Source organism: Spermophilus citellus (genome assembly GCF_964194105.1).
Source record: "Spermophilus citellus genome assembly, chromosome: 17".
Lineage (NCBI taxonomy): Eukaryota > Metazoa > Chordata > Mammalia > Rodentia > Sciuridae > Spermophilus > Spermophilus citellus.
The window spans coordinates 34428744-34454981 of NC_138199.1; the positions used below are offsets into that span (position 1 = coordinate 34428744).

The 26238-nt window shown below is 38.3% G+C and overlaps 1 protein-coding gene across 1 annotated transcript in view; it reads left to right on the forward strand.

Moving 5' to 3' along the window:
* The first annotated feature begins 15464 nt into the window (after positions 1-15464).
* The window catches only part of PSMD11 (proteasome 26S subunit, non-ATPase 11), a 37924-nt gene continuing 27150 nt past the window's right edge, over positions 15465-26238 (forward strand). The window contains exons 1-3 of the mRNA XM_081270854.1: positions 15465-15631; positions 17954-18055; positions 24673-24797. Of these exons, the coding sequence (XP_081126980.1) occupies positions 15541-15631; positions 17954-18055; positions 24673-24797 (318 nt within the window). The 5' untranslated portion in view covers positions 15465-15540. The remainder of the gene's footprint in view (positions 15632-17953; positions 18056-24672; positions 24798-26238) is intronic.

Below are 26238 nucleotides of genomic sequence, written 5' to 3' on the forward strand. Positions count from 1 at the left end.
TCTTTTTTTTTTTTTTTTGTACTGGTGATTGAACTCTAAGGTATTTGATCCCTGAGCCACATCTCCAGCCCTAGTTTGTATTTTGTTTAGAGTCAGGGTCTCATTGAGTTGCTTAGTGCTGTGCCTTTGCTGAGGCTGGCTTTGAACTTGCAATCCTCCTGCCTCAGCCTCCTGACCCACAGGGATTACAGGTATGTGCCACTGTGCCTGGCTCCATTCATCTATTGATGGGCATCTAAGTTTTACCAGGGATTGAACCCAAGAGTGCTTAACCACTGACACACATCCCCATCCCTTTATTTTTATTATTTTTTAAAATTTTGAGACAGGGTCTCACTAGGTTGTTTATGGTCTCACTAGGTTGTTTACAGTCTCACTAAGTTGCTGAGGTTGGCTTTGAACCTGTAATCCTACTGCCTCAGTCTCCTAAACCACTGGGATTACAGGTGTATGCCTCCATGCCCAGCTGTGTTTCTTCTTTTGAGAAGTTTCTATTCAGTTCTTTCATTCATTTATTTGTTGGGGTATTCTTTGTGTGTGTGCTAAGTTTTTTGAGCATTTTGTATATTCTGGATATTAATCCCTTATCAATTGGGGAGCTGGCCAAGATTTTTTCCCATTCTGTAGGATCTATCTTTATGCTTTTAATCATTTCCTTTGCTGTGCAGAGGCTTTTTAGCTTGATGGCATTCCACTTATTGATTCTTGGTTTTATTTCTTTTGCTTTGGGGGTCTTATTAAGGAAGTCAGTGCCAGCACTAATGTGATGGAGTATTTCTACCAGTTGTAAAGTTTCTGGTGTAATTCCTAAGTCTTGGATCCATTTCAGTTTTGTCTAGTTTTCCCAGCATCATTTGTTGAAAAGACTGTCTCTTCTCCAAAATATATTTTTTTGGCTCCTTTGTCAAATATCATATGGCTGCCAGGCACAGTGGTGCATGCCTGTAATCCCAGTGGCTCGGGAGACTTAAACAGGAGGGATGGTGAGTTCAAAGCCAACCTCAGCAAAAAGCAAGGTGTTAAGCAATTCACTGAGACCCTGTCTCTAAATGAAACACAAAATAGGGCTGGGGATGTGGCTCAATGGTCAAGTGCCCCCTGAGTTCAATCCCCAGTAGCAATAAATAAATAAATAAATAAATAAATAAATAAATAAATAAATAAAATAATAAAAATAAATAAAATAAAATCAGGTGGCTATAGGGATGTGGATTTGTCTCTGTGTCTTTTATTCTGTTCCATTAATCTTCATGCCCATCTTGATGCCAACACCATGCTGTTTTTGTTACTACAACTCTGTAGTATAATTTCAGATCAGGTATTGTGATATTTCCTGCTTCACGTTTCTTGCTTAGGTTTGTATGGCTATTCTGGGTCTCTTATTTTCCAAATGAATAAAAGAATTCTTTTTTTCTAATTCCGTGAAGAATGTCAGTGGTATTTTGAGGGGAATTGCATCGAATCTGCATGTTGCTTTTGTTGTGTGGCCATTTTGACAATATTGATTCTGCCTATCTAAAAACAGGGGATACCCTTCCATGTTCTAAGGCCTTTAATTTCTTTCTTCAGTATTCTATAATTTCATTGTAGACCTCTTTATCTGTTTGATTAGATTAATTCTCAAGTGGTTTTTTTTGAGGTTATTGTGAATGGGATGGTTTTCCTGATTTTTTCCTTGGCTGAATAACTATTCAAGTAGGAAAGCTATTGTTATGAGGGTTGATCTTGTATCCTGCTGCTTTGCTAAACTCATTTATAAGCCGTAGAAGGCTTCTGGTGGAGTTTTTTTGAGTCTTCTAGATGTAGTATCATCAGCAAACAGTTTGACTTCTTTTCCTATTTGTATCCCATTGATGTCCTTGTCTGTTTGCTCTGGCTAATGTTTTGAGAACTATTTTTTTTAAATATTTATTTTTTAGTTTTCGGCGGACACAACATCTTTGTTTGTATGTGGTGCTGAGGATTGAACCTGGGCTGCACGCATGCCAGGCGAGCGCACTACCGCTTGAGCCACATCCCCAGCCCAAGAGAACTATATTGAATAGGACTGGTGAGAGTGGACAGACTTGTCTTGTTCCTGATTTTAGAGGAAATGATTTTAGTTTTTCTCCATTTAGTATAATCTTGGCTTTGGGGTTGTCATAAATGGCCTTCATAGTGTTGGGTAAGTTTCTTTGATCCCTTGCTTCTCCAGCATTTTTAACATGAATAGGTGTTGGATTTTATCGTAGGCTTTTTCTGCATCTATTGAGATGATCATGTGATTTTTGTCCTTAATTCTGTTTAAGTGGTGAGTTACATTTATTGATTTGTATATGTTGAACCAACCTTGCATCCCTGGAATGAACCCCACTTGATCATGGTGTATTATCTTTTTGATGTGGTTTTGAATGAGGCTTTCTAATATTTATTAAGGATTTTTGTATTTACGTTCATTAGGAATGTTGGTCTGTAGTTTTCTTTCCTTGATGTGTCTTTGTCTGGTTTTGATATCAGGGTTATTATACTGGCTTCATAACATGTATTTGGGAGTGTTCCTGTCTTTCAGTTTCATGGAATAATTTGAGAAAGACTGATGTTCTTCTGTAAAGGTCTGGTAGAATTCAACTGAGAATCCATCAAGTCTTGGGCTTTTTGTTTTTGGAAGACTTTTAAATGCTATTTCAATTTCATTACTTGATAATAATCTGTTTAGGTTTTCTGTATCTTCCTGATTCAATTTGGGCAGGTCACATGTGTCTAGAAATGTGTCGATGTTTTCCAGATCTTCCAGTTTTTTGGAGTCCAAATTATCAACATAGGTTTTGATAATCGTATGGATTTCCAAAGGGTCTGTGGTGATATCTACTCTTTCATCTCTGATCATGTTGACTTGAGTCTTCTCACTCTTTCTTTTGGTTAGTTTGGCTAAGGGTTTGTCAATCTTATTTATCTTTTCAAAGAGCCAGCTCTTTTTGGATATACAATCCTGTGTATTGTTTTCTTATTCTCAATTTCAATGATTTTGGCTCTGATCTTATTTATTTATTTTCTTCCACTATTTTGGGGCTTAGTTTGTTCTTCTTTTTCTGAGGCCTTAAGGTGGACCATAAATTAATTTATTTGTGATTTAATTTTGAGGGGAGGGTACTGGGGATAAAATTTAGCAGCACTCGACTACTGAGCCACATCCCAGCCCTATTTTACATTTTATTTAGAGACAGGGTTTCAGTGAATTGCTTACTGCCTCACCATTGCTGAGGCTGGCTTTGAACTCACAGTCCTCCTGTCTCTCCTGAGCTGCTGAGATTACAGGTGTGCACCACTGTGCCAGGCTGATTTTTTTAAAAAATGTTTTTATTTGTAGATGGACACAATAACTATTTATTTATTTTTTATGTGGTGCTAAGGATTGAACCCAGTGACTCACATGTATTAGGCAAGGGCTCTACTACTAAGCCATAATCCCAGCCCCTAATTTATGTTTTTATGACTTATTGGTGATAAGGATGTATTGAAATCAACCATTGTTATTGTGTTGGGGTCTCTGTGGGATTTAATATCATGGAGTATTTTTTCCATGTAATTGGGCGCATTGACATTCAGGGCATAAATGTTATTATTGTTATGTCTTCTTGTTGGATTGTTCCCTTTACTAAGGTGTAGCAGCCTTCTTTGTTTCCTCTGATTAATTTTTGCTTGAAATTTGTTTTTTGCTTGAAATGAGAATAGCTACTCCTTTTTAAAAAATTTTTTTTAGTTGTTGATATACCTTTATTTTTTATGTATTTATATGTGGTGCTGAGGCTTGAACCCAGTGCCTTACACATGCTAGGCAAGTGCTCTGCCACTGAGCTACAACTTCAGCCCTGAGAATGGCTACTCCTGCTTATTTTTTTTCCAGTCCATATGCATGGAATCATTTTTGCCATCTTTTTACCTTCAGCCTGTGGATGTCTTTGCCTGGAAGATGAGTCTCTTTTTTTTTTTTTAAGAATTTTAATATTTATTTTTTAGTTATCGGCGGACACAACATCTTTGTTTGTATGTGGTGCTGAGAATCGAACCCGGGCCGCACGCATGCCAGGCGAGCGCACTACCGCTTGAGCCACATCCCCAGCCCGAAGATGAGTCTCTTGTAAACAGCATATAGTTGGATCTTGTTTTTGATCCATTCTCCTAATCTGTGTCTTTTAATTGGTGAGTTGATACCATTAACATTCAGCCTTAATATGGATTTATGTTTGTGCCATTTTGTTTTTTGGGGTATATTTTACCCATGTCTTGAATCTTATTTAGCAGATTATTCTTCTATTGAACTTTCTCTGGGAGCTTTGGGAATTGTTTTTCAGTTCCTCTGTGTGTAGTTTATCTTTGAGCATTCTTTGTGGGGCTGGCTTGCTGCTCATGAATTGTTTTAATTTTTTCTTGTTGTGGAAAATTTTTATGTCCCCCTTGAATTTGAAATGGAGCTTTGCTGGGTATAATGACCTTGGCTGGGAGTTGTTTTCTTTTACTGCTTGGAATATCTCACTTTAGCCCTCCTTGAGTTTAGGATCTGAGCTGAGAAATCAGAAATGAGCCTTATTGGTTTGCCTCTAAATGTGACCTGATGTTTCTCTCCTGTGACTTTTAATATTCTTCCCTTATTTTCTATGTTAGGCATTTAATTATGGTATATCTTGGTGAGCTTCTTATTTGACTAGGTATATTTGGGGTCCTTTAATCCTCCTATGTGTAGATGTCTATCTCATTTCTGATTTGGGGAAATTTGTCTGTAACTATCTTACAGAAAAAGTTCTTTATGCCTTTAGTTTGAATCTCCATGTTCTTTTCTATCCCAGTGATTCTCATGTTTGGTCTTTTAATGTTGTTCCAGAATTCTTGTTATATTTTTTCCCATGTTCTATAATTTTTCCCCTTTATTGTATTCTCTGTAATCAAGATCATTACCCTATCTTCAAGGCAGTTCTATCTTCAAGGACTGAGATTTTATTTCCTACTCATTCTATTCTGTTAGTGATGCCTTCAAGTGAGTTTTTAATTTGTGTCTTTCATTTTTAGGGGTTTTCTGCTTAGTTTCTCTTCACTATTTCTATTTCTTTATTAAAGTGGTCTTTCATCTTCTGTAATTGCCCTCTTAATTCCTGGTTCACTGAACATTTTTTTAATATTTATTTTTTAGTTTTAGGTGGGCACAATATCTTTATTTTATTTTTTTTTATGTGGTGCTGAGGATCAAATCCAGTGCCTCACGCACGCCAGGTGAGCCCACTACCACTTGAGCCACATCCTGAGCCCACTGAATATTTTAATAATCAGTTTTTATAAACTTTCTCTGAACTTTTGTCCACCTTCCTACCAGTGGGATCCTTTGTTGGGGAATTGTAGATTTTGGGGGGAGATTTTTTTTTGCCTGTTTCCTCATGTTTTCTGAGATTTTGGACTTGCCCATCAGGTGAAGCAGATTCTCCGACCTCTTTTTTTTTTTTTTTAATATGTGTCCTTTTGTGTGTAATTATCTTATTTGTTTTGGGACTTCTCTCTTGTTTTGGTGTATGAGTAGATGTCACAGGGTGGGGCATGATTTCCCTCTCTGATTGTTCCTCCTTACGTCCTTATTGTTGATTTGGGGCTTTGTCTCCTCAATTCTTTAGTGGAGTAATGTCAGGGGATGTTTATTTCAGCAACAGAGTCTCTAACCTTTGAACTTTTAGTGTCCTTCAAGGTTCCCAGCACCTCACAGAATGGGTCAAAATAAATAGTAGCCCATACCTATATTCTTAAATATGAATGGAGAGCCAGGGATTCCTAGACATTTGGGGGAACTACATAACACACAGAGGAGATCCAATATAAACAAACAAAAAAATCTACCTTGGAGAAAATGAGATAATTCAGAGAATGGAAAGAAAGTATTTTTAAATTTCAAATAGTATCCTCTGAAAGTTTATGCATGCTACACATATATGTCAAGTGTGGATACTTATACTATGTATAGGTAATCTGTTTCTTCAGTAAGTTCATGTGTTTCTTCAAGTTGGCTCAGGTTTTTTTCTTTAGAGGTGGCATGTGTCAACTCGTGGGCATAGGAACACATTCAAGGAATGGACTGGGAAGAAGTCTTTTGAAATTTCAAAATGAGAGAGGTTGCTATCCTTGGTGCCAACTCTCAACACTAGAAGTCCTAGATCTCTCCAGGCTGATCATCCTGTTTGTAATTCTTTTTAATCTTTGCATACCTGATGTGCAAAAATTAAGATTCTCTTATTATTAAGAAAGAATGAAAAAAATAGCCAGGTATGGTGGTCCATGACTGTAACCCAGCTACTCAGAAGGCTAAGGCCAAAGGATTGCAAGTTTGAGGTCAGCCTGGAAAATTTCAAAAGACTTCACCTTCCCAGTCTGTTCCTAGCAAGACCCTTTCTCAAAATTAAATAATAATTTAAAAAAGCACTGGGAATGTAGCTCAGTGGTAGAATACTTGCTCAGCATGTGCAAGGCTCTGGGTTCAACCCCAAGTATAGGGGGAAAAAAAGAAAGAAGGAATGAATGCAAATAAATGGATTAAGCATTTTTCTTTTTTTAGTTAGAGTTTCACTAAGTTTCCTAGGGTCTCACTAAGTTGCTGAGGTTGTCTTGAAAGTTGTGATCCTCCTGCATTAGTCTCCTGAGCCACTGGGATTATAGGTGTGTTCTACCGTGCCTGATGGACTAAACATTTTTCAAAAAAACTAAAAAATGAGCAACAGAATAAAAAAAAAAAGAAAGAAAAGAAAAAGGAGTAGAGGTCAAAGTAGAAATTAATGAATAACAAGCCTAGAGAACAACTGAATTAATGAATAAATCCAAGAGCTACTCTATAAATAACATTGAAATAGACAAATCTCTATTAAGACTAAAAACAGCGGTTGGGGTTGTGGCTCAGTGGTAGAGCGCTCACCTAGCACGTGCGAGGTACTGGGTTCGATCCTCAGCACCACATAAATGTAAATAAACAAAACAAAAGTATTGTGTCCAATTACAAAAAAAAAAAAATATTAAAAAAAAAACTAAAAATGAAGTAGCAAATATATTGAATTGGAAAAGAGAAAGATAGATGGGGTCAGATTTTTTTGGTGTTTCAAAAACTTAAAGAGAATTTTATGCTAATAATTCTCAGAATCATAACGAAACAGATATTTTAAGAAATTATGCATTTGTACACATTACCAAAATTTACTTGAGAAATAGAAACGACAAAATTAGGTAAGAAAGTAAAAACCTGGGCTGGGGATGTGGCTCAAGTGGTAGCGCGCTCGCCTGGCATGCGTGCGGCCCGGGTTCGATCCTCAGCACCACATACCAACAAAGATGTTGTGTCCGCCAATAATTAAAAAATAAATATTAAAAACTCTCTCTCTCTCTCTCTCTCTCTCTCTCTCTCTCTCTCCCTCCTCTCTCACTCTCTCTCTAAAAAAAAAAATTCTCTCTCTCTCTCTCTCCTCTCTCACTCTCTCTTTAAAAAAAAAAAAAAAAGAAAGTAAAAACCAGTTCAAAAACTACCCCTTCCCTCAATCTGTACTAGTTCTATACAGTTTTATGGGAAAGCTCTACTTTTATTTCCTGAGTTTTACCCCACCTCTAATAAAACATTCTTTTTTTTCTTTAATTAATTAATTAATTAATTTTATGGAATGCTGAGGGTAGAATCCAGTTCTTCACACATGCTAGGCAAGTGCTCTACCACCAAGCCACAACCTCAGCCCCCTAATAAAACATTCTTTTTAAAAAAATTATTTATTTTTTAGTTGTAGTTAGACATAATACATTTATTTAATTTATTTTTTTGTGGTGCTGAGGATCGAACCCAGGGCTTTGCACGTGCTAGGGGAGCACTCTACCGCTGAACCACAACCCCAGCCCTCTAATAAAACATTCTTAACATTTACCTTCTTCTATTCAGCTTCCTGGTAAGTTAGGTTAGAAAAATCAGTTGTAAACCTGGAGGAGCCATCTACCCAATCAACAGATGCTAATAGGTGCTGAGTCTTTCCCTAAGAGCTGTTATCACAAAGATCAACAAAATACTCTCTTACTCTGATAGCCTATAAACATTAATATCTCTTTCCTCTGTAGATATATTCATACCATTTCATTCATTAGATGGTAGCAAAACTCCTCTTCTAGCATCATTGATTTCCTACTTGCGAAAAATACTAACATTTGCATCTTATGGCGTATATGATCTATGATTGTCTAAAATACTTGGAAATACCAGGGGAAAAATTTAGTACTTGGAATGTCCATATAAAATTTTTTTTTGGTACTAGGGATTGAACCCAGAGATGCTTTACCACTGAGCCACATCCTCACCTCACCTCATTTTTTTTATTTTATTTTGAGACAGGGTTTCACTAATTTGCTTAAGAATTCTCTTTTAAGTTGCCGAGGCTGGCCTTAAACTTGTGATCCTCCTCCCTTAGCCTCTAGTTTCTGGGATTATATCATGTGCCACCACGCCAGACTAAATTAATTTTATATTATGACATAATAGAACATATAAAAGTTAAAGAGGAGGGGCTGGGGTTGTGGCTTAGTGGCAGAGCACTTGCCTAGCATGTGTGAGTCACTGGGTTCTATTGTGAGCACCGCATATTAATAAATAAAAAATAAAGGTCCATTGACAACTAAAACTATATAAAAAATGTTAAAGATGAAAAACACTTAAACATCACTTTTTACTTAAGAGAATATCTTGAGGGCTGGGGATGTGGCTCAACTGGTATCGCGCTCGCCTGGAGTGCGTGCGACCCGGGTTCGATCCTCAGCACCACATACCAACAAAGATGTTGTGTCCGCCGAGAACTAAAAAATAAATATTAAAAATAAAATTCTCTTCTCTCTCTCTCTCTCTTTAAAAAAAAATAACCCTAAAGCAACATTTAAAAAAAAAGAGAGAGAATATCTTGAGTAATAGGGATGTAAATTCCTATTTCAAATATCTTCCTTTTATTTTATTTTTTGTCAGATCTTAGACCATTGTGGTTGATCTAATGATCATTAAATGATTATGATTACTCTTGTGGCTTCAGCTTATATTAGAAGTTGAAGAGTTTGCCTGCTGTTTTTCTTGGTTTTCCTATACCCATGTTACCTTCAGTTCTTTAAAACCTTTTATATATTTTATAAAAACGAGTGTTTTTGAATTGAACAAGGTCTTCACAAACTGTAAAATATCACAAAATGCAAGGTGAATTAACATGTGAAGGTAGCATGGAATTGTGTATTCCTGCTCTTCCTGAATCTTAGTGAGGGAGCCTCTGGTCAGTGTTCATCCATGTGTTAAACAGGAATAAACACTAGTACCTTCCTTTTTTAAAATATATGTGTGGTACAAAGGATAGAACCCAAGAAACCCAGGGCCCCATCCATGCCAGGCAAGTGCTTTACCACTGAGCTACATTCTCCGTTCATTATTATCTTAGTTTTTAAGTTAAAAGTTCTAATTTTTCCCAGCACCTTGCTTAGGAGACCACTATTTTAGAGGAGTATATAAATATTGCTGATTAAGTATCAGGAAAAGCCTCCTGTGATAGAACATCTAGACATGCTCAGTTAAATGTAACAAAGACCTCACCATAAGCTGCAAGTCAAGACTTCGTGCAGTTGGGTGCAGTGGTGCACACCTGTAATCTCACTGACTCTAGAGGCTGAGGCAGGAAGATCTCAAGTTTGAGGCCAGCTGGGGCAATTTAGTGAGACCCTGTCTCAAAATAAATGAATAAATAAATTAATAAGTGGGGTGGGGGATATTGCTCAGTGGTGGAGTACCCCTGTGTTGGATCTCCAGTATCAAAACCAAACAAAAACTGTTCTCCAACTACTCTTAAGGAAACAGTGCCACATGGGAGGCGAACAACATCAAGGCTTGGGCAATAGTAGACCCTCTGATTATATCTTCCACTATTCTCCTTTTTAGCCAATCAGTTCCAGCTATACTCAATCTTCATACCCATCAAATACTTCCCTGTTTTCTGACAGTCCGTCAGACTTTTTCTCTGTCTAGAATGCTTATCTCCCTCCCAGTTTTCCACATGGCTAAATGGCTTGCTCCTTCCTCTCTTTATTCAGCTCTATGCTTAAATAGCATGTTCTCTGCATCTTGTTCCTACCACTCTATTATAACACCTCATCACTCTCTTTTGTAGTATCTTGCTTTAATTTTCTTTGTAACTACTTGGTGTTACACTTACTCAGTTGTCTTTTTAATTGACTGAGGACTTTGCTTTTGCTTCTGTATATTTCCAGTGCTTTGATTAGTGCTGGAAAATAACAGGGGCTCAATAAATGTTTGATAAATGAATGTGTATTTTACACTCAAAAAGCACACATTTCTAGCCACAAATGTGGACTAGCCACATTTCAAGTGCTCAACAGCCATGTGGCTATGCAGCTCTAACTTACATCTAGTAGGATTTCTAAGAGTAAAGGGAGAGGAGGTACTATTTGAAGAGGGAATGGTTGAGAATCTTCCAAAATTAATGTAAGGTATGACTTTTCAGATTCAGGAAACATACTGTGTTTAATCAGTATGTAGTATTTTTAAAAAAAATTTTTAGTTGCCAGTGGACCTCGAGTTTTCAATTGAACCCAAAGGTGTTTAATGCTGAGCCTGATCCACAGCCCTTTTTATTTTTTATTTTGAGACAGGGTCTCACCAAGTGGCTTATGGCCTTGCAAAATTGCTGAGGCTGGCCTCCAACTTGCAATCCTCCTGCCTCAGCCTCCTGAGTTGCTGGGATTATGTTGTGCTCCACTATGCTCAGTCCCTGCAACCTTTTGGAAGGAGATGAGCTTTAAATAAGTTATAAGATCACAGACTGGGGTTTCGTGTGTGGCTCAGTGTGGAGCACCTGCTTAGCATGTGTGAGGCACCGAGTTTGATCCTCAGCACCACATATAAATAAATGAATGAATGAATGAATGAATGTAGTAAAAAATCAAAAAAGATCACAGGCTATATTAAATGCTAGGAAGGAAATAGAGTGATGTAATGGTTATTAGAATGAAGGCATAAGAGATGATTCATAATGGAGGTGGCACAGAAGGCCTCTTGGAAATAACCTTTGACCTAAAACCTAAGGGGGAATATGAAGGCTTTGAGGTGGGGAAGCACTTGGCATATTTAAAAGGGAGGAAGAGGGAGAGAGCAAGAAAGAGAAAAGGAAACAGCTTGGCAGAGTATGGGGCAAAGTGATAGGAGTAAAATTTGGAGAAGTAGTAGATAGGGGCCTGATATAATTCTTTTTATAATTTTTTGGACCACAGGAAGGAGGGATGCTAGCCAAATTTTTACAAGTCCTAGAACATTAGACATATGGAAAGAAGGTATGAAGAATCTCAGATTTTAGAATGGCAAGACAACTAACTGCAAGAGAATGGGTGGGAGCTTTTAGTGATCCTGAGAATGTCACATTCCTGAGAAGAATAATGTTTATAGTCTACTTCAGTTTAGGGACATTGCTTACCTCTAATGTAGGCAATGATAGGTAACTAATAGTTTGTCATCTCTGTGATATAGATCACTTCTCAGTATTATGTAATAAAGATACTTCATAGAAAAAAATAACATTTATTCACCTGTCCCCATATTACAACAATCTTGTGAGCTAGATTTTATCATTCTTGTATTCTAGATGAGAACATCAAAGATCAGAGAAATTAAGAAACCTGTTAAAGTCACCAAGCTGCAAAGTGGCTGGAATTTGAAAGCAAATATTGATTCTAAAGTCTATGGTCTTTTCATTGCATTTTCTGATTGATGATACAATTTAAAAAGATTAAGAAAAGGTATAGAGATCATTCTGTTGGACTTGATGTGGAAAAGGGGGATAATCAAGGGTGACAAACGGAATAAACCAGTCCTATATGTCTCTTACATCTCCTGGGAGATCACTTTGTACCTCCAAACAGAAGGAGCAGCAGGGCATGGTTTGCTCATGCCTGTAATCCCAGCAACTAGCGAGGCTGAGGCAGGAGGGTCAGAAGTTCAAAGCCAGCCTCAACAATTTAGGGAGATCCTCAGCAACTTAATGGTTGGGGATGTGGCTCAGTGATTAAGCACCTCTGGTTTCAATCCCTGGTAAAAAACAAACAGACAAACAGAAGGAACAGTAGGAGCTCATATATATAGCATCCTTCAATCATAGTCTTTAAATGATGTAAGAGGAGATAGTGTGGAACCAGTGATCCTGAGGAACATATTCAGGAAAAACTAAGAGGTAATAATTAGTTATGATGATAATGGTTGGGGGAGAGAGAGGAATCAATTTAGGAACTGTGATTGTTAATGTGATATGTCAACTTGACTGGGACAAGAGATGTCCATATACTCGACTGAGATCAGGGATGCCCATACACATGGTAAAATATTATGGGTGTGTCTGTGAGGAAGTTTCCAGAAAATATTAATATTTGAATGGGTAGATGGAGTAAAGAAGATAGCTCTCACCAGTGTGAGTGGGCATCATCTAATCCATTGAAAGACGGAATAGAAGAAAAAGAGGAAGAGTACATTCAGTCTGCTTGAGCTGGTATATTCATTTTACACTCAGATTGGGACTTACACGATTATCCCTCTGATTCTCAGACCTTCAGACTCAGTCATTGGCTTTCTGGGTTTTCTAGTTTGCAGATTATGGGACTTCTTACCCTCCATAATCATCCCCGGTCATTTTTAATTTTTTATTTTGAGATAAGGTTTCTCTAAATGGCTTAGGGTCTTGTTAAATTACTGAGGCTGTTTTTGAGCTTGCAATCCCCCTGCTGGGATTACAGGCACGTGCCACACAACCATTTTAAATTTCCTTTCCTTTCTTTCCTAGCTATCTATTTTGTCTATCATTGACCTAATCTGTCTTCTATTGGTTTTGTTTCTCTGGAGAACCCTAACTGACATAGGAACCTAGGAAGTTGAGCAGATAATGGTACCGTAATAAATACTGCTAAGGTCTGAATGTCTGAGTCACCTTCCATATTTTGAAGACCTAATCACCACTGTGATGGTGTGAGGAGGTGGGACCTTTGGGAAGTGCTAGGATCTTTTGGACAGACCCCTCATGAATGGGATTAATGCCCTTATAGGAGAATCCCAGAGAGCTGCTCTCCCTTTCCATGTCACGAGGACACAAGCAGAAAGTACAACCATGAATCTGATCTTGGATTTCCCAACCTCCAACTGCACTTCTAGCCTCTAATTACTGGGTCTCCTTATTTTGGCAAATGGCTCTATTGAGTAGGTTCTGTCAAAAAAGATCGTGGATGCCAGGTGTGGTGTTGCACACCTGTAATCCCAGTGACTCAGGAGGTTGAGGCAGGAGGATCACAAGTTCGAGACTAGCCTCAGCAATGTAGTGAGGCCCTAAGCAATTTATCAAGATCCTGTCTGAAAATAAAAAACAAAAAGTATTGGAGATATGGTTAAGCACACACTGGGTTCAATCCCTGGGACAAAAAAAGATCTTGGATAATCTGCCTTTTCAGTATCCATTTTGCTCCTAAGAGTCTTGCCATGTCAAACACAGGAGAGGCTGCCCTGCCCCATTGCTGCCCTTTCTCTTCATCTTATTGTAGAGTGTGTCAGCCAGACTCCTTAATTTAGAATTCTTTAGGCCAGAATGAATAACCATCTTCACAAATATATATGAAGGCCCCAAACTGGAGAGATGTGTCTAGCTGACTTCTTTGGGGAGGTAACACCTAGGGGTGTTCTAACACTGAGCTACATCACCAACTTTTTTTTTTTTTTTTTTTGGTACTGGGGAGTAGACCCAGGAGCACTTAACCAGCCATATCCCCCCTCCCCACCTTTTTTTGGTGGTAGTACTGGTGATTGAACCGAGGGCCTATGCATGCTAGGCAAGCACTCTACCAAATGAGTTATATCCATAGCTCTCCAGCCCTTTTTTTGTATTTTATTTATAAAGGGTCTCTCACCTAGTTGTTTAGGGCCTCGCTAAGTTGCTGAAGCTGGCTTTGAACTCATTTTCCTCCTGCCTCAGCCTCCTGAGTCATTGTCCAACCCTTTTTATTTTTTGAGGCAAGATCTTGCTAAATTGCCCAGGCTGGCCTTGAACTCATTTTCCTCCTGCCTCAGCCTCCTGAGTAGCCAAGATTACAGGCATGTGCTACCATGCCAATTTATAACTTGTTCCTTTTAGAATGACAACTTTTGGCTTGTTCTCAGTTTTGTAGCCCATTAACATTCTGGGAAACTAGGGATGTAACTCAATGGTACAGTGCTTGTCTAGCATCCTAATTTCTGGGTTGAATCCTCAGCACCACACAAAACAACAACAACAACAACAACAAAATAGGGAGGAATACCTTTCTTGAACAAAGACTCAGTTTTACACTCAGAGTTGGGAGAAATTTAGAAATAATTTAATTGAACTACTAAACAAAGTCAGGAAGCCTGATTGCAACTTTATGAGATGTTATCTGATTTTCATTTGAACACACCAGGAATTAGGAACATATTCCCTGTCATTCTCAGTGCTGTCAATTACTATCTGAGCTTTATCAAATCTCTTAAATCTCCTGTTTTCTCATTTACTAAAGAAGAGTAGATAATATCTTCTTCAAGAGCATTGTTGGGAGGATAAAAGGCAGTGTATACATTGCATAGTTCAGTCACAGAGGAGTGCAATGTTGATTCCATTTACAGGTCCTTTTATGGGTCAGGAAATTCCACTTCTGGATTGTCATCACCCAGAAAAAGCCCCCTTTTGAACTGCTTTTATACAGTTTTGGCAGCTTCTTTAAGTTTTACTTTCAGTTGTCAACAGAATGTCTCCCCCCCCCCCCTCCATTTGACATCCTCACAGATACCCAATTTTAGCTGAAGGAACTGGAGAAACACAATGAATTTTTTAATTGAGGAGCTGGGGTGAGATTTATGTGTGAATCATAATAACTATTTATTGAGACAATGTTCATTTTATAGCGAGCAGCTCTGTCCCGAGATTGAATGGGCTGCTTGGGAAAGACAGTGTTCTGTGACACTGGTGGGTTTAAACACAGGCTGGCTCGGATTCTGTAGGATTCAAGTCCGGACTGAGCGCGCGCCGGCAAGTGATAAGACACTTGAAATGCCTTTGAATGGTGCTATTCCTAGCAAGCAATGTTAGAAGGTCATTTGTCCCCCTGAACGCATGGTTAAACGTGGAAGCTACAAAGCAAGCCAGCTTTCTTTGAATACTTAGCTAGGTGTTGAAAAACTCCTCTCGGAGGAATCTCAGAGTGGAGTGGACTTTGGGGGTGGAGTGGACTAACCTTGAGCATTGCCCCTTTCCTCGAGGGAGGGCCACCAGGCGGTGCTGCGGGGCTGGCAACCCACCCCCGAAGCGCCTCCACTCTCCCGGTCACCAGTCGCCCACCACCGGGCAGAAAGACTACAATTCCCGGGGCGCCCTGGGAAGGGAGGCGGGAGACCCCGGGGGAGGGACGCGAGGGCGGGCCTTCCGGGTGTGTGTTTCCGGCGTCGGCGGCCGCGGCCGGGGACGGTGTGAGAGCGGTAAGATGGCGGCGGCAGCGGTGGTAGAGTTCCAGAGAGCCCAGTCTCTACTCAGCACCGACCGGGAGGCCTCCATCGACATCCTCCACTCCATCGGTAAAGGTTGCCGCGCCGTCCCCGCGGCCCCGCTGGCCCAGCGCGACCTGTGTCGGTCGGCGGCAGCGGAGAGGGGCCGGGCTAGCCGGCTCTGGTGCTGCTGACTCACTGTGTGTGTGAGGGGGGCCGGGCCGGGGGCACAGGCCGCTCGGGGTCCCCGAGAGCCCCCGGGGTCCCAGTCCGATGGGAAACCCCGAGGCAGTCCGAGCGTCCACTTGCTGGCTGCTGACTCACGGTGGGCTCAGTGTGGAGTGGGAGGGAGGGCCGGACCGGGCCCCCACCCCTCCTCAGCCTTGTCCCCTGCTCCGGCCCGCACGAGCTGGCCCGGGACCCGGAGCAGTGCCGGCCGGCGGCCTGGTTACAAACCGGTCCGCGAGTGTCGAGTTGAAAGGCCTTGGCTCAGGGCTGGCATTTCCCGCCGTTGTTATCAGCACAGGTTGCTCGGGGTGGGAGCGCGGGTGCTCGCACTTCTCTTGGAGTTTGGTTCCACAGGACCGTGGGAGCTGCTACTTATCCCAGCCCTCAACGGAAGGCTCCAGTAAAGGAGGGCATATTTCTGAATGTTGGAAATTTAGGGGTGACACACTCCTCAGGTTGGCATTTGTTTGAGGAGGTGGCCGAGACGTCCCTATGCTCGGTGTAGAGAGAATGTAGGAGCTAAGTATCGGGTGGGACTGCCGGGCTGGAGGAGGTGACTCACTAATCGTCCGGTTCTCTTCTGTAGCGAGGTTGGAAGTTAGTTCAGGGAGTTAGTTGTCAGTCGCGGAGTTCAGGAAACTGGAACCAGCCGACTGCACGATGCTGGAGAAAAGGAAAAAAATAAATTTCTTGACACTGTGGTATGATTGTCTTACACCTGCACACAACAGGAAAGTTGAAAGTGGTGTCCTATCCAGTCGCTTTCTACTGGGATTCAGGTGTGAACAGAAATAAATTTGTGATGACAGAGAAGGCTTTCAATGTTTAATCATGAAGGGTTCAATTAGGGCATGGCTAACTCTTCAGGCACTTGTAGTAATGTGGTCTTTTAAATGTTTCGGGTTTGATCAACAAGTAGTACGGGAATGCACGTGTTTGTGGGTCTTCCAGGATGTTAGTATTTGTGTTGACTTACTGAATCGGTTGAATTTTGGTGCTCAGACTTGCTTGGAGAAAGGACAGTAACAAGATTTTGATGTCTTTATCTTTGTGGGTATTAGAGAAAGAGAGGAGTTGGGAGTCAAGATGCATCTTTGAAGGAATGATATGGTAAAAGGTGTTCCCTTTTGAAGTTTTGATCTCAAGTCTGTTAAAGTTGCAAAACCAGAGTCATGTCAATCACTGTTACCTATATCTTTTTATTCTGAGTTCACATTAATATTTAGAACTGATGTGAGAAGCATGTGTTTTAACCTTTTTAAGCCTAGTGCCTAATATTTTGTCTTTCAGATAGTAGAAATTATGGTAAACATTACCATTAGAGTATTTCTCTCTGGCCCACTATACTAGGAGGGTGTTCCCTGAAAGCTTCCCTGTAAGAGCAAACTTGAGTCATGATGGTGACAGCTTACTTTTTTCAGACTCCATCATGGAGTATCAAAATCTTGGTTTTTGTCAAGTCATGATGCTTTGTAAGAGAAGTGGTAACTAGTAATGATCACTAAAATTACAAACTTGGAGAGGCTATTAGATGTTCACATGTTCAACAGTTGAAAGTGGGACAGAAAGTTATTTTAACAGCACCTGAATCCATTATGAAGCAGCAGTCTCTCCTAAGTGTAACTGTTCAAGATCACACTGGAACTTTGATAGCAGCTTTGAGCCCTTCACAGAATTGTTTATCCCTAATAAACCTATGGGCTGAAGCTTTCCACAGACCTGAAGTTTAATAAAAGGCTTTTGATTTATAGTCATCAATAATTTGGTCATTTGATTTTAGTTTATGGTAGAGATGCGTAGGCATGTTTTATATCTTCACATAAAAGAGTGATTAGCATGGAGCTTAGCATCATAGGTATGAAGGACTTGTTTTAATTTTAATCAAGTGGTCACAACAGAAATATCAATGTCTCTGGGCAAGGGAAATTCCCATGGATAGACTGAAAAAGCACGTTTAAAGAGAGGAATCCATTTTTTTTTTTTTTATGACTTACATGGGGGTGTGTTCTACATATATATGACCATTCTATTTGTTTAGAGAGTTTTTTTCCCCTTTTGTTTTTAAACTTAGAGTTTGTTGGTTAATATGTTTAAGTTCATAATAGGTCTTGTGAGTGTGAACTTTCCCTCAGTGTTCTTACTTTTAATATGAATTTTAAGAGGACTTTTATTTTTCTCTCCCAGTGAAGCGTGACATTCAGGAAAATGATGAGGAGGCAGTGCAGGTCAAAGAGCAGAGCATCCTTGAACTGGGGTCTCTCCTGGCAAAGACTGGACAAGCTGCAGGTAAGTGCTGCAAATGGATCATACTTGAAATGCTTTTACCTGAAGTTCTGGGTTGAAGGCACTGTATTTTGTTGAAGGGAAGGGACATGAAACTGCTTTTACACACCCAGTTCATTTGTGATATAAATTCAGTTTTGTTTACTTGGCAACTTATTGATCTTCAGTTTTTTTAAGAAGGAAATTAAATGACCTTTTAAACTTTTTTGTTGTTGTTTGGGATTGAACCCAGGGATGCTCTCCCACTGAACTATATCCCCAGCCTTTTCAAAAATTTTTTTATTTTGACAGTGTCTCACTCAGTTACATAGGCTGGCCTTGAACTTGTGATCCTCCTGCCTCAGCTTCCTGGGTTACTGGAATTATAGGTGTGTGCCATCAGTGTCCTGGTTCTTTAGTGATATAATTTTATTCTACAGATAGGGAAATCCATTTTTATTGGGATATAGGGATCTGTGATTTGTTTCTGGTTTTTGAATAGTCAGTGTATTTCCTTACACATGGGCAATAGTAGTCTCTAGTGATTTTATTGAGCAGCTTTGATGTATTTAGTAAGGATAGTGACTTTAAACCCCTTGCTTAAAAATGATTGGGATCTTGTATCCAAGTGATTCACCATTTTTTTTTTCCTGAGACAGTGAATAAGACATTAAATAATTTCTTCTCAACACTTTTCCATTGGTATCTAGGACTTTATGCATGTTGTTGCCAAACACTTTAGTTGTAATTGAACTATTGGCTAGGTTTAAGATGATATTCTGATGATGGGTGTGTCCTTGGAATGAGGGGAGAGTTCTGTTGTTCACAAAAGGCCTTTGACCAGTAAAGTGGTAATAGTATTAGAGAGAAGTTTGTATAAACTTAAAATGGGCTATTTTATTTATTTATTTAATTTATTTAGTTTTGTCCATTATAAAGTGAATTTTGGATTGTGGGCATAGCTAAATGTAGACTGTCTAGCATGTGTGAGACCCTGGGTACAACCCCTAACACTGCAAAGAAAAAAAAATAGTGAATTTAGAGTATATTTGAATATTATAATAAATTAAACTATGGTAAGTGCCTTTGTGAATTACTTTCCCCCAGATTATGTTGTTATCCAAGAGAATGATGAGAAAAATTTACCAAAACTTCTTGAACTTGAGAATTAATTTTTTTTAAAAAATTAGGGTAATTTAACTTATTGGCTCAATCAGTAGAAAGTTGAGTAGAGATGTATGAAATTCTGAGGATGTGTTTACATGGGTTTTTTTAGTTTAAAATATTATTTATCTATTACTGGTGATTGAACTGAGGGATACTTTACTACTAAGTTTCATCCCCAGATCTTTTTATTTTTCATTTTGAGACAGGGTCTCACTAAGTTGCTGAGATTGGCCTCAAACTTGGTGATCTTCCTGTTCAGCCTCCAAAATTGCTGGGATTACAGGCTTACACTACTGTGCCTGGCTAAATTGTCATTTTTAAATAGCTATAAGAAGGACCATACCTAATGAGTTTTGAGTACTAACTATGAACTCTTTTAAAAATGCACATGTTTTTGAGTTCTTGAAACAATTTAAAGGTAGGTACTGTTATCCATTTTACACAGGAGGAAACTGAGCACAGAGGAGTTAAATAACTTACCAGTAAATGGTGTGGCCAGGGTTTGAACTCACCATAGTCCCACTTCAGAGCTCCTTGCCGCAAGGCATAGTTATTGCTTTTCTATGGTTATTCACTTATGGATTATCATTGATGGGTGTTGGTTTTTTCCAACTTAGGGTAACTTCTTTCTTGTTTGATATTATTATTATTTTTTTGTTTTGTTTTGTTTTTTTTTATTGTTGGTTGTTCAAAACATTACATAGTTCTTGACATATCATATTTGACATTTTGATTCAAGTGGGTTATGAACTCCCATTTTTACCCCGTATACAGATTGCAGAATCACATCAGTTACACTTCCATTGATTTACATATTGCCATATTAGTGTCTGTTGTATTCTGCTGCCTTTGTTTGATATTATTTATGGGCTCCTTTTGCCTGTGAGTGAATTTCCAAAATAATTGATAATTAGTTCATGCAAAATATAATCTATAATTTTACTGAAAGAATTATAAAGCCAGGTGAAGTGACTTAAAATTTTTTTTTGTTGTTGGAATATTCACATCTCTGCTTTCCTCCAGGAGTATGGATAATTAAAAATTATAAATAAATAAATCTATATCTTCAGTAGTAGATATAGTCAGTGCTTCAGTAATTTTTATCTAAAGAAATTATTATTTTATTGAAATTCCTATTTTTTGCTTATTTATCTTTCATCCTTGCCCTCCTTGCCTTGTGACCCGATATGTGATCAATTTAGAAGTATGTTGCTAAACCTGTTGGAAACTTATTATTATTTTTTTGAAAACCCAAAGGTATTCTGCCACTAAGTTATATCCCCCGCCATTTTTCAAAGTGTTTTATTTTGAAATAGGATCTTACTAAGTTGCTAAGGCTGTCCTTGAACTCAGTCTCTCAAGTCTCTGGGATTACAGGCATGCAGTACTGTGCCTGGCTTTATTGGAACTTAATGATGAATTATAAGGGTTTTCAAAAACTTTCCTAGATTTCTTATCATTTTTTCTAAGATATTGATGAATGTAGGTATATACACAATAGAAATCCTAAGGAAGTCTTGGGGCCCATTAAATTCATTTACCTGCCTTTGTTGTTAATAATTGATAGATTTATATTGTTTGTTTTCTTTGATTTTGAGTTCCCTAAGAACAGAAATCTGTTCCATTAATCTTCCATTCATTTTCAGTTTTGCTTTATTATGCATTTAGTCTAGCAGTGTGCTAAGTACTCTGATTTTGAGTTTAAAATTAGGTTCCTGACTGACAATAGTTACTTGGATTAGTGAATAAGACGATGTTTAATGTATAATAGTGATTGAAAGTAGTGCTGAGTGTCACAGACATGAAGCCTAGGCTCACAATCTGTAGATTTCAAAGCCTGAGACTCTTTAAAGTTCTTTTCGTTTCTAAGGAGATTTTGGTCATATAATTGCAAATACCAGTGAGAATGGGGGGAAGACATTAGTATGATTTTTATGGATATTTTAAAATTTAACTCTGAACATATGAAAATGGAAAGAAATAGGGAGTACATGTAAGAATCAATATAAAACAATAGTAGACTAAAGTGGAAAAAATGAACTCTTGAACAGTGACAACTGAGCTAATTTGTTTCTCTGTTGGCATGAAGAATAACACTCATTGCTTAAAGGAAATATTGTAATATTATCATGCTGGAGTGAAAGGCAGAATGCTTAGCTCATGTTTTACTTCTGCCTTTTCTAGGAAGGAAAATGATTTTCAAACAGAAAAAAGATAGAAATAACATCAGAAAGAGAGAATTAAAGCCCAGGTAGGTGAGAGACAAGACAGCAGATAGTCTCTGTAAATAAATAAGGTTCTGACAATTTCTGTCTTTGAATATCAAAAGACTTGTTCTATCAGATTCAACCATAGAGCTACTTACTCTAGAAAAGTCATGGAGGATGGAGAAGTATAAGGAAACTAAGGTTAGGTAAATATTATTTCACCTTTCAAAAAAGATAATGAAGAGACTAGATCTAGCTATTATAAACTGTATTATAAACTAAAGTCAGAGAAGCTCTGGAGAGAATTTTTTTTTTCTTAAAACATTTCTTTTTAGTTGTAGATGGATAGAATTTATTTTATTTGTTTTTATGTGGTGCTAAGGATCAAATCCAGTGCCTCACATTTGTTAGGCAAGCACTCTGCCACTGAGCTACAACCCCAGCCCTGGACAGATTATTTGATTAGGAGATTTTAATGACTTATAGCAGTGTATTATGAACAGATTACGCCAAACTTTCCTTTAGAACTGGTAGATTTGCAGGAATCCTGCCACCTGTTTTTGCAAACAAAGTTTTATTGAACATGGCCACACCCACTCATTTTCATATTGTCTTTGACTCCTTTTCTACTATAATGGCTTAGATGAGTACCTGCCAGTGAGGTCATATAACCTAAAAAAGCCAAAAGTATTTACCATATGGCCGTTCATAGAAAAAAAAATTTCAATTTGTGAATTAGAGAAATGATATAGGCTGTATTATTTGGTTTAAGCAGAATATTTGAACATTTACCATGATTACTAATATAGCAGGTACAGTTAGGAATTTACAGTGGGCTAAATAACTGTATCTGAAATGTGTTAATAAATGTGTCATTTGTCTACCTGAAGAAAAGTCTCTAGTATGTCATAGGAATCTATCCTTGTCAGCATCTGGTATCATGGTTAAAGCCATTTCAGAAGGCATGCTTATTTTTGTAGATGACTCAGTACAGTAGAGGACAGAATTAAGATTCACAGTTACTGCCAAAGCCAAGAAGATTAAATTCATTTGTGAAGTATTTATCACAACAGAGGAAGATGGGGAATTACCTGTCTTAATAGTAGTCTATGCAAAAAAAAGACCTTTGTGGTCTGAACAGTCTGAACAAAGAATGCTATTGGAAAAAAGCAAAATATGCTATCTTGTGGTATATGTAATAACCAGAGAAAGAATTAAACCTACTATTATACCCCTCTTGGAGCATTTTCTTTAGTTCTGGGTTCAGTAGTGTATCGCAAGTACCTTTATAAACTAGAGCTTATTCAGAGGAGGGCAACTGTAGGGATAAGTACTCTAGAAACTTGGACATTGGAGGAACAATTGAAATAGCTAAAGATATTTAGCTTGGAGAAAGGGAAAGTTAGGAACATGTAAATGATAGTTATTTTTAAATATTTGAAGTCATATGGGAGGAGGTATAGGCTTGAGTTTCCTAAAAGAATAGTTTGGTTTGATCAACATTGGAATAGATTACTTTTTGAATATTTTAGTCACTAGAAGTCACATTGTTCATGCATAGGAGAAAATGCTATAGGAGAAGGGATGTTTAAAAAGTTATGTTGGGGGCTGGGGCTGTAGCTCAGTGTTAGAGCACTTGCCTCGCACATGTGAGGCACTGGGTTTGATCCTCAGAACCACATAAAAACAAACAAACAAACAAATAAATAAATAAATAAATTTTTAAAAACAATTATGGGCATGTGGCTTAAGGTAGAGTGCTGTTCAGCATGTATGAGACCCTGGGTTCCATCCCAAGCACCACATAAATAAATAAATAAGATTAAAAAAATTAAAAACTGTCATTATGTAATTGAAATTTGTATTTGCATAAATGTAAAAAGCAATTTGAGGGGGAACATCGCTATAGACTGGAGTTAGCATGGAAAACTTAATAGGCTATGTAAAACTTATATAAGTCAAGAAGATGGGAAGACATATCAGATGTCAGATGGCATGGTGGGATGAGTGCAGCTTGAAAGCAGGAATGTAGTGTATGTGAGGGTGAATGAGAGGGCAGAATGGGAAAAAGTTGTAGACGTTGGGAATCAAAGGTCAGTACTGGGGAGTGAAAGGGAAAGATGAACTCTGTGTAGAGTTCCTTTTAGTACCTGACACAGTCCTGTGCATCCTCTTACTATTCAGGCAGATGAGCATTTCAGGACACAAATTAGTGTTCTCAGGAGTGTGAAGATCGCTTGTCCTGAATTAGAGTTCTCATGGGGGTGAGTCTACAACAGGAGAGTACTAAAGAGGCACCGAGGTAGTTTTAACCTATATTCCAAAAATACTTCCTTTTGTTTAGTAGAGACATTCTCTAATTTTTGTTTGACAAGCATGTATCTCTTTTTCTAAAGTCTCTCCCTTAGTGTTCATGTACTGTTCTCTTTTCTTCTACAAGGGGGAAGAAGCAGGCATTTCTCTCACTGAAAGAGAATTGTTTTTTAAGACTCAGATTTTGTAGATTAGTAGGATTTAAAAAATCTTTTTTAAGATTGATATAATACCTGTATTTTATTTATTTATTTTTATGTGATACTAAGGATTGGACCCAGTGCCTCACATGTGCTAGGCAAGTGCTCTACTACTACCCCAGCCCTGATTAATGGGAATTTTTTTTTTAAATAGGGTATAGTAAAACTTTTAAGGGTAAAACACCTTAACCTCTATGTGGAAAGTTTATTCAGAAGAATACTGAGGAAGTGATAACTGCTAAAGGCGATATTGGGGATCCTTCAAGAATTACTTCAAGAAGGGAAGGAAACTTGGTATTGGAAGTCTCTGTTTGAGGAGAACTGCAAAGGTAGACTTGGGATATATATACTCCTGTAGCTTGGTATTTGTTGATTGTGAGAAAGTGATTTTGTACAAGGTGGGCAGAGGTATAGCACATTTCATGGTCTAGAAAACTGACTTTTGAGAATAGGAGTACTTTGCACATAATCTTTCATTAAGATGGGTAAATGAGGCATAGATATAAGATTTTTTATTCTGGGTTTTCATCCAGTGTCTGAGAAGGAAATAAAATACAAATTTGGTATGTGATATTAATCTTTCTTTTGTTACTCTATTTCCTGCTGGGAATGCTTTAAATTCCTAGTAAGTTTCATTTAGACTAATTTCAATGATGTAAGTACTGATTTTTATTATTTTGGGTCAGTTTTAATGGGTATTTTGTCCCTGATACTGATGCTTACTTTTTTCTTATCTCAATTGCCTTCTATACAGAGCTTGGGGGACTCCTGAAGTATGTACGACCCTTCTTGAATTCCATCAGTAAGGCTAAAGCAGCTCGCCTAGTCCGGTCTCTTCTTGATCTGTTTCTTGATATGGAAGCAGCTACAGGGCAGGAGGTAAGCTATGGTAATGACAGAAAGTAGATTATATGGAAAAAAGTGTTTTAGTGAGAGAAATGCCTGCTTCGCAGTGGTACTAGGTGGAAGGGACAGCTGGGAGGACGGCTCAGGACTTATCATGTCAGTTTCTCTTTGTTACAGGACATTTGATACTTTGGGTCTGTTCCATGCTTTGCTTTGTAAGTGGAGATTGTCAGTGGTCCCTGGAATCCTCATTACATCAGGGTCACAAACTGATTCTTGTCTTTGAGGTATTGTATTGCCACACCTTTGTAATGTTTTCTGTGTCTGTGGTACCTTTCATCTTGTGTGACAATGCTCTTTATGAGCAATAATTAAGTCTTGTGGCAGCCCTTCTTGGCATGTTTATATTATGTACATGCCTTTATTGAGGGGTGAGCATTCATCTGTTGTGTCTCATGTGTGCGGAAGTGACTGATGTTTCTGTACATGTTCTCTCTCTCTCTTTCTCTCTCTCTCTCTCTCTTCCCCCCAAGTACTGGGGATTTAACCCAGGGGTGCTTTGCCACTGAGTTAGATCCCCAGTCCTTTTTGTTTATTTGAGACAGGGTCTTGCTAAGTTGCTAATACTGACCTTAAACTTATGATCCTCCTGCCTCAGCCTCCTGAGTAGCTGGGATTACAGGCATGTGCCACCATGTCGAATTCTGTACATGTTCTTTAGAAATTCAAACTAGATTTGAACTGAATGGAAGAGTGCCTCTCTGTAATGACTGAACTTCTTAATTAAAAATCATTCTGTAAACAGTGACAGACTTAAGGATATATTGCAATTGCTTGAATCTTTTAGGAAGAATATAGTTGTTACCTTTCCTGTAGATACATTTATCAGGATTTATTGCGTATCTGCTGTGTGTTAGGTACTGGGATACAACTGTAAAAACACACTATCACTGTTCTCAAGAGGATTTTTAATAGGGAAGACAGATAATTAAACCATACATAAAATTTTAATAGTATGTAGTCAGGAGTTAAAATTGTTAGTTGGCTACATGTCTAGTTGTTTGCTGTATATAGGGAAAAGATATGAAAGGCCACAGTAGCATATTGAATAAATCATGAAGAATTTTAGAAACCCAAGGGCTCATGGGTCCCACTTGGAAATCATGTCTTTTGTTAAATCTGGTTTCTTGCCTTAATGATTCTTTGAAGCTTAGTTATAAACTTTATTTGTGTGAAATATTTGTTTTGGGCAAAACTGTGTTTAATTGATAGTAGATCACAAATAAGTAATATTTAGATGACTGCCTTTTGAACCAAAGTATTAGAGTTATTTTTTAATTTTAATCTTTGGGTACTAGGAATTTAACCCAGAGATGCTTTGCCACTGAGCTATATCCCCAGCTCTTTTTATTTTTTATATTTTAAGACACTGAGTAGCTTAGGGCCTTGCTAAGTTGCTGAGGCTGGCCTCTAA